Here is a 15,873-nt window from a genome sequence, read left to right on the forward strand (position 1 = left end):
AATCCACAGGGAGAGCAAAGCTATGAGAGGCATGGCAGAAACAGGGTCAGCTGATGCAGGGGAGGGGTTGGCAGAGCCCAGATGACCAAAATAAGGAACTCCAGCCTTATCTAAGAAGCAGGAGAACTGCATGAGTTCAAGAGAACATATGTTTCTGGAAGCTTCAGCAGCAATGCACAGAGTGGATTAGGAGAAAAAAAGTGGAGGCAGGGAGGCCAGTTACAAGTCTCCTGAAATGTCCAGAGCAGAGATAACAGGGTCTTTTCTAAGGTGCTACCAGGGATGAGGAAGAGAGACGAGGAAGAGAGATGAGGAAGAGAGTGGAAGGGATGTTGAAGAGAGAGACTGTGCAGTACTTGATGACTAAGAGGAAGGTGGCTGGGGGAGGGGGAGCTATCAACAGCTCCTTTAGTGAGAATGATTCTGTTTCCCTTGGTTAAATCATGAGACCTGGAAAGGTTTTGTTTGTTGGTTTGTTTCTTTGTTGTTTTGTTTGCTTTACTCTCAATAATGATCACCATAGGTTAAGAATAAAGAAGAGAATGTCATACATCATTACTTTGGCCACAAGTCATTCCCTCTGGGTTTAACCTGCTAGGCAAAACTCTACGCAGAATTTGTTACCAAGAAAACTAAAAAGATTGCATGCAATAAGGATGAGGGTGGAGGGTGAACTATGATGTCCTCAGGTCTTTGGGGCTACAGGGTACACACTTGATTTCCAGGGTTCTCCCACACTCCACTACCCCTCACCTTTGTTTTGCTTTGCCTGTTTCTCCTAGACCCTGTTTGTCATTATTGGCCTCTTGACCGGCTGCTATTTTTGCTGTTGTCTGTGCTGCTGTTGCAACTGCTGCTGTGGACATTGCCGGCCCAAATCATCAGTGCCAGAAGAGGACTTCTATGTGTCCCCAGAGGACCTTGAGGAGCAGATCAAGACTGACATGGAAAGAGGTAGAGTAAGATGAGAGCAGAGGTAGTGGGTATTCTTTCATAGGCCTGGCCAAGCACCAGGTCCATGGTGATGGTTATCACTAAAGTGAGGGATGTCCAACAATCAAATGCAGGGGACCTGACAGACTATCAGCTTTGGTACTTCCTTTGCAGAGGATGAAAGGACAATTACTTTTACTAGCAACAGAGAAAAGCAGAGCCTGACACCATTAGAAAGAAATCATGATATATGCTGATCTAGTACAACATGCAAAGCTAGTACTGTTCATGTTCTCATTACAAGAGTGTGAGCTCTGGGTTCAGGAAAGTTTGGGAGTGCCCAGGAGTAAGAGAACCAAAGTAAAAATTCTTCCTGGGAAAAGCATTTCAGTCTGTTGCTTTCAGATCTCTATTCAAAAAGAAGGGAAATGGACATCAAGAAAAGTCAGTAGCTCTTGATTCTTTTTGATTCTTTGATAATGAGTTTTGGGTAGAATTGGGGGAACATAGTCTTTCTTCCCTGGAAATGAAACTTCCTTCCAAACCTACACATTTAGAGCTAGCCTCAAACCAGTATCAAAAATATTGTTCCACGAAAATAGGATTTTTTGCTTTGTTAAACCACCCCCACATGTCTGTCTCTGTATATGCATAGCCATGATACAGTACTTGAAATGATAAAGAATATAACAAATGATAATTTTTTTATCACCTCACAGAATTCATAACACCAGGATGCTTCATGTTCTCTGAAAAAAAATGCCTTTGTTTAAACAAACTAGAGTCAAACCTGCCATTGTCATCTCTGTTTTGTAGCCATAATCCTGTCATTTTCTCCTGTAGAATGCATCATTATTCTGAATTACAGACTTTATCACTAAATCACAAAGAACCATCCAAATAAGAGGGTTATTTGATAATTTAGAGAGTGGTCCAGTGTTGTCAGAACTGCTGAAATTAGGAATGGTGCACTTTTTTTGACTGCAGCACATTCTGATTCTTTGCATCACAATGAAACAAATTGCATGACATCAAGCAACAGAGACTGCTTCAAGTTTTCTCCTTTACTTTTATTCCTAATTGAATGTGATACTAAGTAGCATCCACTTAGTACCCACCTTGACTCCAGCTTAAAGGATGTTCAATCATGTGAATCAGACAGTCTCAGACCATTTTAGGGTTGGGGAGTTAGTGAGGACAGAAGGGATTTTTCTGTAACCTGTGTCTTCTTCCTTTGGGGACTGCTAAGTAGCCAGTCCAGCAAACAGGGACAGGAGTTGCTTTACTAATTTTTATTGCTGTCCCAGGAACCAAATTGTGTGCTTATAGGGCTATGCAATTACAAGTTTCTTTTGCCTTTTTTGGAATATAAAAGAACAAGTCTTTTAATGGGAGCATAAATATCTAAAAAAACAAGCAAGCAGTATTACTCATAAATGGGTTAAAAAAGGATACATATATGCAAATTCCTCTTCAAAGAAGGGCCAGTGGCCTTGACATAACTTGTTTAGGAACAATGAGCCCAGTGTATTAACCCCATCTGCTCTTGTGAGGGAGATAAACTGTTGTAAGATCATGTCCGTGGTCTCTGGCTTTGTTGGTCATAGGGCCTCACAAAACATCCATCAATCCTGTCCAGTGCTCAGTCACTGCCAGAGAGGATAGGAAGAGATGGTGAGATTGGAAAGCACCATCACTGCCATCCACTGTAACAACCTTATCTTGTCTTTTATACTGTAGAAACCAAAACTAGGTGAATTGAACCTAGATATCACAAATCCAGTGTTCATACTTCTCTGAAAAACCTCAAAGTCTTTCCTTTTTTAAAACTAGATCAAAGTTCCACCAGGTCATTTCAGGAGACCTTTGCAGATTATTTTTCTGGAAGAGAAATTCATCCTTGGTGCCAAATTTTACCCAGGTTTCCTTCCTGCAGGGTGACTGGTGATAAATTTGTGTCTTTCGCTGCTCTCAGTTCTGAACCCCCAGAGCTATCAATTCCATTGCAGAGGTCAGATTCTAGACTAAGTAAATCATGATCTAATTTGACTGTGTTACTAAGAATTCCACTGCTAGGATTATATCCTAAGAACTCTGAAACACCAATCCATAAGAACCTATGCACCCCAATGTTCATAGCAGCACAATTTACAATAGCCAAATGTTGGAAGCAACCTAGATGCCCATCAGTAAATGAGTGGATCAAAAAACTATGGTCCATTTACACAATGGAATTCTATGCAGCAGAAAGAAAGAAGGAGCTCCTACCCTTTGCAACAGCATGGATGGAACTGGAAAGCATTATGCTAAGCGAAATAAGCCAGGCAGTGAAAGACAAATACCACATGATCTCACCTTTAACAGGAATCTAAACAACAAAACAAAGAAACAAGCAAAATATAATCAAAGACACTGAAATAAAGAACAGACTGACAGAGTTCAGAGGGGAGAGGAGAGAGAATTTCAGGGGAATTTCAGGGGAAAAGGGGAAGGGTTTACAGGAACGAGTATAAAGGACACATAGATAAAAACGAGGGGTGGGTGGAAATGGGAGGGAGGAGGGGAGGGCTGGGTGGGTGGGTTGGGATGGGAGTAAAACATAGAAAATTGTACTGCAACAACAATTTAAATAAAATTTAAAAAGAAGAATTCTAAACCAAGAAGAAAAACCTTTATTCCATTCCTAAATATTCAAAAGCTTCTATGCAGTGTTAAGGTTTTGTAGGGACTGAAATTTGTACGACTTGGCTAGTCCTTTTTAAGAAAAAGAACACAAAATTACAATACAAAAGTAAATCATGTGAATATTTATTTAGAATGAGAAGTCACAACAAATTGCAAAGCTTAAAAATTAGAAAAATATCACAAAATCTAGAAAAGTGGCAATAATTTACTTAGCTGACTGGCAAATCTCTATAATACTTTTACTCTATGCTTTCTGGATACATATTCTTTGGTTGCCTCTTCATTTAACACAAATTGAATAATATCATCTTCTGTAAAAAGAAAAGGAAAATAATTCTGTCTTTCCTCTAGTATGTTTGATCAAAATTTGTTTTTTATTATTGGTAGATTAGCAAAGTTTCAGTTTTACAACTCATTACTGATAATGTTGTCTAAATTTGTGGGGATTGTTGTCAAATCTGCAAAAACTAGTTTATCTCATTTATAACATAAAATTTTGGAAAAAATTTTCCACACACCATTTTTTGACTCTGTACTTTTCAAACCTTGTGTTCTCTCCATCACCCAATACTTCTAGGATCAGAGCCCACCAACACATTAATATTGTGTGATGTTAACTCTGGTGTGGATCTTCATGCTCCCTCGACAAGTGAATTGGGATAGTGAGCTCCAGGAGTATCCCTAAAGCCATTCCTATGCCAGTGTGGCAACTAATAATTATATACAGAGTTTCTGCAAACCACAAAAACATATTCCACTAAACTCAAATGAAACCTATCCCCATCTCTATTTCTCCTTAACTGAATCTCCAAAATGTCCATAGACCCTTTGTTGCCACTCATCAAGAGAAAAAGCATGATGGAGGAAAAGTAAAGTAGAAAGAGGCAGTGTTTGGTTGTGATTAAAAAATCTTACTTTTGCAAATCTACAAAAATGTGAACACATTTCTAAAAGGCCCTTGGAAGGGTCTGAATAGATAAAGATACCGAAAGCTTAAATTTCATTGACTGCTCAGTAAAATCCACCACCAGTGCCCCTCAGTCTAACATTTCCCTATGAGAATTTATGACTTATTTGAAGTTAGGTGCATTAATTTAGTTAGTTTCAGATTTTCACTCCATTAATTCAGAGACTTAATGTAGTTTATTGTTAAAATTAATGCAAGTTAAGGCTTGTAAGGGTGAAAAAGCAGATTCTACAAGAAGACTATACTTCCTGGACTGTGATCCAATTAATGGACTGGTCTCTTCTGTTCTGCAAAAGAAGGTGACCCACTTAAAGTTGTTAAGAGAATACAGTTGAAAGTGGCTACTAGTCACTTGTATATCAAGTTACTCATGACAAATGATAAGCAGCATATGTCAAGATTTGAGTCTATTAGAAGGTACTTGTGAAACTTTGGGCTTTGAGTATTTCTATTTCAGTGAATCTGAAATTAAATAAAATTTGGCAAACATTTTCTCACTTAGGGGATATTTAATTACTGTATTTTGCCATGTATAATGTGCACTGTTTTGCCCAAATTTTTGAGGGAAAAATAATGATGTACATTGTACATGTATACATGGGTATATGTGGGTAGTACTAATTCTGTATCTATATAAATGTTTTTAATTCTTTTATTTTTTTATTCACACTTATGCATTAAAAGGGTAACTCTAGAAAGCAATAACAATATCTGTATGCAAAATAATACCCTGAAATATGATTATTGGTTTTGTTTCTAAATATAAATAAATAAATAATTGAATTAAAAATTAAAACAATTTTTTTTTTTTACTGAAAGTTTGGGCCAAAAACATGGGTACATGTTATACAGGGCAAAAACAGTATCTTATTTTGTATATAATCATAAATTCCTAAGATTTTAGAGTTGGAAGGAATCCAAGGTGTCAACCCTTAATCTCCCCATAGCTTTTCCAGCAGACTGCTGCCCAACTTCATGTGAAAGCTACTAGTGGTGTGGAGATTTGTGACTTTGTATGAAAAGTAAGACATACTCATAAAAATTCAATCACCACAAGAAGTTATACAGTCAACGAAAAGTTTACAGCAACCTCCTGGCACCAGTTACTCAAAAGCAACAAAATTTTTTAACTCAAAATTTGTACTCAAAATTACAAGATTTTTATGTAATTGTTCATGGGGTTTTGTTTGTTTTATAAAAATATTATAACTACATATTTTTAGAAGCTGCTGCTTAGCAGAGCAAAAATTTTGATTAAAATTTTTATTAATGTTTCAATACATTGTGTTTTTGATATCATGTCCAAGAACTCTTACTTTAAGCCTATGTCATAAAGATTTTTCTCAAATGTTTTCTAAAAGTTTTTTGTCTAACATTTAGATCTATACCAATTTCTAGTTCATTTTTGCATAAGGTATGAGGTTTAGGTGGAGACATTTTTTTGCATATAATTGTTTCAACACCTTTTGCTGAAAAGATTATCCTTTCTCCATTCAACTGTCTTTGCATCTTTGTCAAAAATCAATTGGCTATATTTCTACAGGTCTATTTATGGACTCTGTATTTCATTCCATTGATCTGTATGTCTATCTCTTTACCAATAACACACGGTCTTACTTTCTGCAGTTTTTAAATTTTAAAAAATATTTTATTTATTTATTTTTGGAGAGGGGGGAAGAGAGGGAGAAAGAGAGGGATAGAAATATCAATGCGTGGTTGCCTCTTGAATGTCCCCTACTGGGGACCTGGCCTGCAACCCAGGTATGTGCCCTGACTGGGAATTGAACCAGTGACCCTTTGTTTCATAGGCCAGCACTCAATCCACTGAGCCACACCAGCCAAGGCTAGTTTTTTAATTAAAAAAAAAACTAACTGCAACTTTAAAAAAGATTTTATCTATTTATTTATTTTATTGCTGTTCAAGTACAGTTGTCTGCATTTTCCCCCCACCACTCTACCCCACCACAGCCATCCCCACCTCCCTCCCAATTCCATCCCCCTTGGTTTTGTCCAGGGGTCCTTTATAGTTGTTCCTGAAAACCCTCCCCCCCCATTAATCCCTTCCACCTCCCCTCTGGTTACTGTCAGATTGTTCTTAATTTCAATGTCTCCGGTTATATTTTGCTTGCTTGTTTGTTTTGTTGATTAGGTTCCACTTAAAGGTGAGATCATATGATATTTGTCTTTCACCACCTGGCTTATTTCACTCAGCATAATGCTCTCAAGTTCCACCCATGCTGTTGCAAAGAGTAGCAGCTCCTTCTTTTTTTCTGCTGCATAGAATTCCATCATGTAAATGCACCATAGTTTTTTGGTCCATTCATTTACTGATGGGCACTTAGGTTGCTTCCAGCACTTGGCTATTATAAATTGTGCTGCTATGAACATTGGGGTGCATAGGTTCTTATGGATTGGTGTTTTAGAGTTCTTAGGATGTAATTCTAGCAGTGGAATTGCTGGGTCAAAAGGCAGTTCCATTTTTAGTTTTCTGAGGAAATTCCATACTGTTTCCCACAGTGGTCGCACCAGTCTGCAGTCCCACCAACAGTGCACTAGGGTTCACTTTTCTCCACATCCTCTCCAACACTTGCTGTTTGTTGATTTGCTTATGATGGCCATTCTGACTGGTGTGAAATGGTATCTCATTGTGGTTTTAATTTGCATCTCTTTGATGGCTAGTGATGCTCAGCATCTTTTCATATGTCTCTGGGCCCTCTGTATGTCCTCCTCAGAGGAGTGTCTGTTCAGGTCTTTTGCCCATTTTTTAATTGGGTTGTTTGTCTTCTTGGAGTGGACTCATGTGAGTTCTTACATATTTTGGAGAGTAAACCCTTGTCTGAGGTATCATTGGCAAATATGTTTTTCCATATAGTTGGTTCTCTTTTTATTTTAATACTGTTTTCTTTAGCTGTGCAGAAGCTTTTTATTTTGATGAGGTCCCATTTGTTTTTTCTGTCCTTTATGTCCCTTGCCCTAGGGGACATATTGGTGAAAATACTGCTGCATGGAATATCTGAGATTTTTCTGCCTGTTTCCCTCTAGGACTTTTATGTTGTCATGACTTATATGTAAGTCTTTTAACTACCTTGAATTTATTTTTGAGTATGGTGTAAGTTGATGATTGAGTTTCACTTTTTTTGCATGTAGCTGTCCAGATCTCCAACCCCATTTGTTAAAGAGGCTATTTTTACTCCATTTTATGCTTCTGCCCCCTTTGTCAAATATTAATTGACCATATTTATTTATTTTTAGAGAGAGGAAGGGAGGGAGAAGGAGAGGGAGTAAAACATCAATGTGTGGTTGCCTCTCATGTGCCCCCTACTGAGTACCTGGCCCATAACCCAAGCATGGGCCCTGATTGGAAATCCAATTGGCAGCCCTTTGGTTCACGGGCCAGCACTCAATCTGCTGATCCACACCAGCCAGGCTTACTTACTGCAATTTTAAAATAAGTCTTAAAACAGCTAGTGTGATTCTTCCAACTTTATTCTTTTACGAAATTGTTTTGGCTAATCTAGTTTCTTTGAATTTCCATATAAATTTTAGTAGCAGGTTGTCTATTGACAGAAAAATACTGCTGATTTTTAAAATCAGTATTGTATTAACTTTATAGCTTGGTCTGAATAAAACATGACATCTTTATTATGTTGAATCTTCCAATCCATCAACATGGTATGTGTCTCCACTTATTTAGGTTTCATCTGATTTCTTTAATAAACATTTTATAGTTTTCAGTATATAGCATTGGTATGTATTTTGTGAGATTGGTATGTATTTCATTTTGGGGGGAGCTATAGTAATTGGCATTCATTTCAAATGTTGGTTTTCAATGTTCATCACAAGAATTTATAATTATTTTTGTGTGCTGACTTTGTATCTTGTGTTCTTGTTAAGCTCACTTACTAATTTGTATTTGTGTAATTTCCTTGGGATTTTCTATGTAAACAATCATGTTGTCTGCAAGCAGAGAGCTTATTTCTTCTGTTCCAATCTGTATGCCTTTTATTTCTTTTTCTTGTCCTGTCACACTGGCTAAGATTTCCAACACTTGGTTTATGGCTCTGCTGTCATGATCTTGAAATTATTAGCTTTTCAATCACATACACTACATTTTGATTTTGCACTGGGTTTTGCAAATTATGTAGCCAATACAGTTAGACTATTTCCCTGTAAGGGCTATATATCTAACTTCAAACTTGATATTACTGACAAGGAATTGGGGAAAATACCTCCAGAGCACAGAACTCTGAATTTAGAGAAGAGTAAAGCTGATTGAGATGACAGAATGGTAGAGCAAGGGTTTTACGTTAATTATTTATTTATAATCTGTGTGCTATGCTGCAGATTATACTGTGCTTAGAGATTTGGCCAGTCCATAAAGATTACAACTAGAAATTTATTTTTTATATATGAGTATTGATTTTTAAAAGAAATATGGTTAGTATTTCTTTCTTATGCTATTTTCCCTGACTTTCCAGCAATGCCAAAATACAAAATATAATAAAATTAATATGAGATAAGCTCCTTTCTAGAATAAAAATTGTATCACCTTAATACTTTATTGTTTTCCTAAGCCTAAGTAGACTAGTAAAGAAGACTAATAAAGAAAGAGACTAATAACAGGAGTTAACTAGAAAACATTTCTGATTTGAATTCAGTGACACCTCAACTTTCACATTTAAGAATATGTTATAAGATACTGTCCATATCTCTTAATATATGAAAATTCAAATTTGAAATATCAAATCAAACCACTTTATAATTGATTTGTTTATTTAAAAAACATGAGAAATATTTTCACCTGCCTTGAGATAGTTTAATAATTCTATTTTTATAGCTAAAGCTTATGATTTTTCTTCGATGTATTTTATTATGTGCACACTTCAAACATGCCTACTCTTTGACACTAGCTAAAGCCTAAGATACTTTTTAATACTGTAACATGGTACCAGTCTCTGAGAGGAGTGGTACAGAGTGGTATTTGGTAGTAGAGAGGGGGGATTTGCTTAGGTTATTGTGTCTTCTTTCAGTCACATGAAGGGGTATAATCCAGCTTCTATCATTAAGAAATGAAGGGGGAAACATTAAAAACAGTGGTTATCTTAAATATACATTGAAAACTATAGAATTTGAAAGTTGATTCCCATCTTTATCTCAAAATAAAAAATGTATTCCCAGTGGAATCCTAGGAACACGGGGGAATTTTATTATTCTTATAAATCAATCAGGAGTAAATATATGAGAGATAGTGTCTTGGTGGGGAGGGGGTACCCATCCTCCTTTATTTGTCTTGGAAACTTGAAAGATAAATGTAACTTCCCTTCCTTTCAAATGTTCACAAACTAGGCCCTATACTCCTGTGTTAGTGGAAGCCCATAATATAATCAGAATTCTATTGCCTATGAGGGATTTATAGACCATCTTGAGATAGAACCCCATTCCCTGGGACTGTGTGTGTCACACACACACACACACACACACACACACACACAGATGGAGAGAGACAGAGACAGAGAGAGAAAGGACAGATAAGAGCATAAATGGGAACTTCTTACCTCTGAACACCCTGGCACAGCAAACCAAAAATACAAGAGATAAATTAATTTTTTTTTCAAACTGAAGGCAATAGACTGAAAACAATTAGTTAAACCCTAAAAATTTCTTGTGGAGTCATGATTTCCTGATTTTTTTTTTGAAGAAGAAAGAATAAAAGAGAATAAAGTATCTAAAGGAGGAGATTTTATAGTGTTCACCTTGGCTCTAAAAATGTGAGACTCAGTGCATAGAAAAATTTGTTGATTGCTTAATTGTTCCTGCTACTCACTTGGTTGAAACTCAAATGAATTCACAACCACTGAGCTTAAGAGGCCATATGACTTAAAATTAGCCTCTTGCTCTTGGCCAAGATATTAAGACATTTACTATATTTGCTGTTCAGTATTTATCACACATAACTGACCAAGAAAGGGGCACCAAGGAAGATACTAAATTCATCCTTATTTTCTCTAATCTCTACTCCTCTTCCTACTCCCTTTCCCCCAATCAAAAGGGATTGATTTAAAACAATGATTCATGGAAAATAATTCTTGCAACTAGTTCAAAGTCCTTTGCTGCTTCTTTATGTGAAAAAAAAAAAAACAAGTAAACATCATCAAGGTCATGGGCCCGGGGAGCAGAACAAGTGGCTCAACTCAGAATGTTACCCCAGAAGCAGCTCAAAGTGGACCCAAAGCTTCTTCAATTTTTGGCTGCCAGGGTTCAGTGAGCAAATCTACTAGACAGGTTTGTCAGGATTGTTTTTTAGTAGCAAACATTAATTGAGCTTGTAATATTTGCCTGACACTATGCTAGGTGCTAGAGAAAAGACATGGTGCCTGCTGTCTTGGACCTTTCAACCCAGCAGAGAAGATGGGGAGACAAATATTCAACAAATAATCACACACAGAGTTACTTAATACAAGATGTAATAAACCCACCAAAGAAGGATCACAGAGGCTGTGATAGTGAACACCGATCTATTTTCTGCTCTATGGTTTTGCCTATTCTGGACATTTTATATAAATGGAATCATACAATATTTGTCCTGTTGTGTCTAGCTTCTTTCATTTAGTGTGTTTTTAGGTTCATCCACATTGTAGCATTTATCAGTACTTCATTCCTTCTTATGGCTGAATAATATTTCACCTTTCCTCTATTTTTTGCATCCTTCTCCCCAGAACCTTCTGGGTTTCTCTCAACTCCTTTCCCCCTCTTCCTAGTTCAATCTTACCACCCTTGCTCTTCTCTGGCAAACTGTCAGGATTCCAGATGCTTTCCATCTATCACACTTAATTTTGATGGTATGGGCCTTTGAGCATATTTCAGTTTGGCATTATTTGCAAATATGATCTCTGCACAACTTCTTCATTCAATTCCTTGTTAAAACTATTTAATAGAACAGCCCAGTGTGGCAACATCTGACATCAGCCTTACCTGACATCTAGGGTTCACCATCTTATCTGCAGGATATATGAAGATACTGTGCCAAATGCTTTGCCATGTTTACCAAGAGATTGAGCAAGCAATGCATTATCTGTCAGGACAATTTTCCATTGGTTGACTTTGCCATGACCATGCTTGTAGATTAATTCATTTACTGACTTCAGGTATGGGTACCCCCATTCAATGTATGGTTCCAGAATCCTCAGCATGTTAATTAAAGCCTTGTTGTGCTTAACAAAGGTGCCATTAAAGATTTGGCAATGGTGTAGATGTTGCAGCACCTTGTAGAATTTTGGGCTCACACCACTGATACCTCTGATCCTGATGACAATGCCAGTTTGGGTTCTACAGGTACATGGAGGTTGCCAGCTTTTCTTGCCGTCTCTAACCGTTTGAATCTCAGTTCTGTACATCTGCCTATATTCCTTGTGAAAGCACTTAGTTTTTTTCATAGATAAGCTTCCTCCTCCTTGCTTTCAAAGTATCTTTTAGGCAAACTTCTTTCACAGGCATTAAACCTTCAGCTTGTAAAATTCCTTCACTTTTTTAAGGGTTTCTGGTACAGTGGAGACCTTTTTCTCTTCTGCACCCTCCATGGTTCCAGCCCAAAAAGAGCTGGTATCTTTTCCTATGAGTTTGGATTTTGTTATTGCCTTTTTTTTAGATCCACATATAAGTGGTATCATACAGTATTTATCTTTTTCTGTCTGACTTATTTCACTTAGCATAATGCATACGAAGTCCATCCATGATGTCATAAATGGCAGGATCTCCTCCTTTATCCATTCATCCATTGATGGACACAGTTTATTTCCATCCATATCTTTTGTTGTAATGTAATCATTTTTATTACTCTTTTTTAGTATTACAACTGTACATTTACATTTCTAATCAGTATTTTGCTTGGTTTTACATATTTTTACTGGTTAATCAATTTTATTTTTATGTTTTATTATTAAAATTATATTTTATTGATTATGCTATTACTGTACCAATTCTTCCCCCATTGACCTCTCCAACAAGTATCCCACACCCCCTCAGGCAATTCCCCCACCATTGTTCATGTCCATGGGTCTGTGTATAAGTACTTTGGCTACTTTGTTTCCCACACTGTATTTTACACCCCATGGCTACTCTGTTACTACCTATTTGTACTTCTTAATCTTCTTAATCCCATCACCTCTTCATACAACCCCCTTCCATCTGGCAAACATCAAAATGCTCTCCATATCCATGATTCTGTCTCTGTTCTTCTTGCTTGCTCAGTTTGCTTTTTAGACTCAATTGTTGTTAGATTATTTATTTATTTTAATTTTATTTTAATCATTGTTCAAGTACAGTTTTCTCCCTTTTACTTCCATTCCAGCCTGCCCACCCATCCCTCCCCACTTCCCTCCCATTACCACCCTCCCCCTAATTTTTGACCATGTGTCCTTTAAATTTGTTCCTGTAAACCCTTCCCATTCTCCCCTGAAATTCCTTCTTCTCTCCCCTCTGGTCACTGTCAGCCTGTCCTCTATTTCAGTGTGTTTGACTATATTTTGCTTGTTTCTTTGTTTTGTTGTTTAGGTTCCTGTTAAAGGTGAGATCATGTGGTATTTGTCTTTCACTGCCTGGCTTATTTCACTTAGCATAATACTTTCCAGTTCCATCCATGCTGTTGCAAAGGGTAGGAGTTCCTTCTTTCTTTCTGCTGCATAGAATTCCATCATGTAAATGTACCATAGTTTTTTGATCCATTCGTTTACTGATGGGCATCTAGGTTGCTTCCAGCACTTAGCTATTGTAAATTGTGCAGCTATGAACATTGGGGTGCAGAGGTTCTTTTGTATTGGTGTTTTAGGGTTCTTAGGATAGAGTCCCAGCAGTGGAATTGCTGGGTCAAAAGGCAGATGCATTTTTAGTTTTCTGAGGAAGTTCCATACTGTTTTCCATAGTGGTTCTACCAGTCTGCAGTCCCACCAACAGTGCACTAGAGTTCTCTTTTCTCCACAACCTCTCCAACACTTGTTGTTTGTTGCTTTGTTTATGATGGCCATTCTGACTGGTGTGAAGTGGTATCTCATTGTGGTTTTAATTTCCATCTCTGATAGCTAGTGATACTGAGCATCTTTTCATGTGTCTCTGAATCCTCTGTATGTCCTCCTTGGAGAAGTGTCTGTTCAAATTCTTTGCCCAGTTTTTAATTGGGTTGCTTGTCTTCTTAGAGTGGAGTTGTGTAAGTTCTTTATATATTTTGGAGAGTAAACCCTTGTCTGAGGTATCATTGGCAAATATGTTTTCCCATACAGTTGGTTCTCTTTTAATTTTAATACTGTTTTCTTTAACTGTGCAGAAGCTTTTTATTTTGATGAGGTCCCATTTGTTTATTCTTTCCTTTATGTCCCTTGCTCTAGGGGACACGTCAGTAAAAAAGTTTCTTCGTGAAATATCTGAGATTTTCCTACCTACGTTCTCCTCTAGGACTTTAATGGTGTCACAGTTTATACTTAAGTCTTTTATCCACCTTGAATTTATTTTTGTGTAAGGTGTAAGTTGGTGCTCTAGTTTCATTTTTTTGCATATAGCTGTCCAGTTCTCCCAACACCATTTGTTAAAGATGCTATTTTTATTCCATTTTATGTTGCTGCCTCCTTTGTGAAATATTAATTGACCATAGAGACTTGGGTTTATTTCTGGGCTCTCTGTTCTGTTCCATTGGTCCATGTGCCTGTTTTTATGCCAGTACCAGGCTGTTTTGATTACAGTGGCCTTTTAGTATAGTTTAGTGTCAGGTATTGTGATCCCTCCTACTTTATTCTTCTTTCTCAAAATTGCAGCAGCTATTTGGGGTCGTTTATGGTTCCATAAAAATTTTTGAAGTGTTTGTTCTATGTCTGTGAAATAAGCCACTGGTAGTTTAATAGGTATTGCATCAAATCTGGAAATTGCTTTGGGTAGTATGGACATTTTGATTATATTAATTCTTCCCACCCATGAACATGGTATATGTTTCCATTTGTTTATGTCTTCCTTGATTTCTTTCCTCACTGTTATGTACTTTTCTGAAAACAGGTCTTTTACCTCTTTGGTTAGGTTTATTCCTAGATATTTTATTTTTCTTTTTGCTATTTCAAATGGGATTTTTTTCTTGATTTCTGCTTCTGCTGTTTCATTGTTGGTGTACAGAAATGCCTTTGATTTCTGGATATTGACTTTGTATCCCACTGTTTTGCCAAATTCATTTATTAGGTTAATCAGTTTTTTTCCCAAGTTTATAGGATTTTCTATGTACATTTTCATGTCATCTGCAAACAGTGACAGTTTTGTTTCTTCCTTTCTGATTTGGATGCCTTTTATTTCTTTTTCTTGTCTGATCACTGTGGCTAAAACTTCCAGAACTATATTAAATAGAAGTGGTAAGAGTGGACAGCCTTGTCTTGTTCCTGATCTTAGTGGAAAAGATTTTAATTTTTGCCCATTGAGTATGATGTTGGCTGTAGGTCTCTCATATATGGCCTTTATTATGTTGAGGAATGCTCCCTCTATTCCCACTTTGCAGAGTTTTTTATCATAAATAGGTGCTGTACCTTATCAAATGCTTTTTCTGCATCTATTGATATGATCATGTGATTTTTGTCTTTGCTTTTGTTTATGTGATGTATTACATTTACTGATTTGCTAATATTGTACCATCCTTGCATCCCTGGAATGAATCCCACTTGGTCATGGTGTATGATCTTTTTAATGTATTGTTGGATGTGGTTTGCCAGTATTTTGTTGAGGATTTTAGCGTCAATGTTCATCAGTGATATTGGCCTGGAGTTTTCTTTCTTTGTTGTGTCTTTATCTGGTTTTGGAATTAAGATGATGTTGGCCTCATAAAAAGAGTTTGGGAGTCTTCCATCTTTTCGGATTTTTTGGAATAGTCTGTGAAGGATAGGGGTTGGCTCTTCATTAAATGAATTCTCCTGTGAGATGAATTCTTAGCTCTTCCTTTGTAGAATTCTCCTGTGAAACCATCTGGTCCAGGGCTTTTGTGTGTTTGGTGTTTTTTGATTGCTGCTTCAATTTCTTTTGCTGTTATTGGTTTGTTCAGGCTTTCTGCTTCTTTTTCATTGAGTTTTGGAAGATTATTTTTTTCTAGAAATGTGTCCATTTCACCTAGGTTTTCAAATTTCTTGACATACAGTTCTTCACAGTAATTTCTTACAACCCTTTGTATTTCTGTGGTATCAGTTGTAATCTCTCCTCTTTCATTTCTGATTGTGTTTATTTGGGTCTTCTCTCTTTTTTTCTTGATGAGTCTGCTTGAAGGCTTGTTGATT

At 36.8% G+C, this 15,873-nt stretch overlaps 1 protein-coding gene and 1 pseudogene across 2 annotated transcripts in view; one reads left to right on the forward strand and one right to left on the reverse strand.

The window, feature by feature from the left end:
- Positions 1-15,873, forward strand: part of DNAJC5B (DnaJ heat shock protein family (Hsp40) member C5 beta) — a 117,870-nt gene that overhangs the window by 87,840 nt on the left and 14,157 nt on the right. For both annotated transcript variants that reach the window (XM_045861339.1, XM_045861338.1), the window contains exon 5: positions 783-954. In XM_045861339.1, coding sequence (XP_045717295.1) covers positions 783-954 — 172 coding nt within the window. The remainder of the gene's footprint in view (positions 1-782; positions 955-15,873) is intronic.
- LOC123833209 lies at positions 11,572-12,162 on the reverse strand (annotated as a pseudogene).

Source organism: Phyllostomus hastatus, unplaced genomic scaffold (assembly GCF_019186645.2).
Source record: "Phyllostomus hastatus isolate PE091 unplaced genomic scaffold, TTU_PhHast_1.1 phas_scaffold_21, whole genome shotgun sequence".
Taxonomy (NCBI): Eukaryota; Metazoa; Chordata; class Mammalia; order Chiroptera; family Phyllostomidae; genus Phyllostomus; species Phyllostomus hastatus.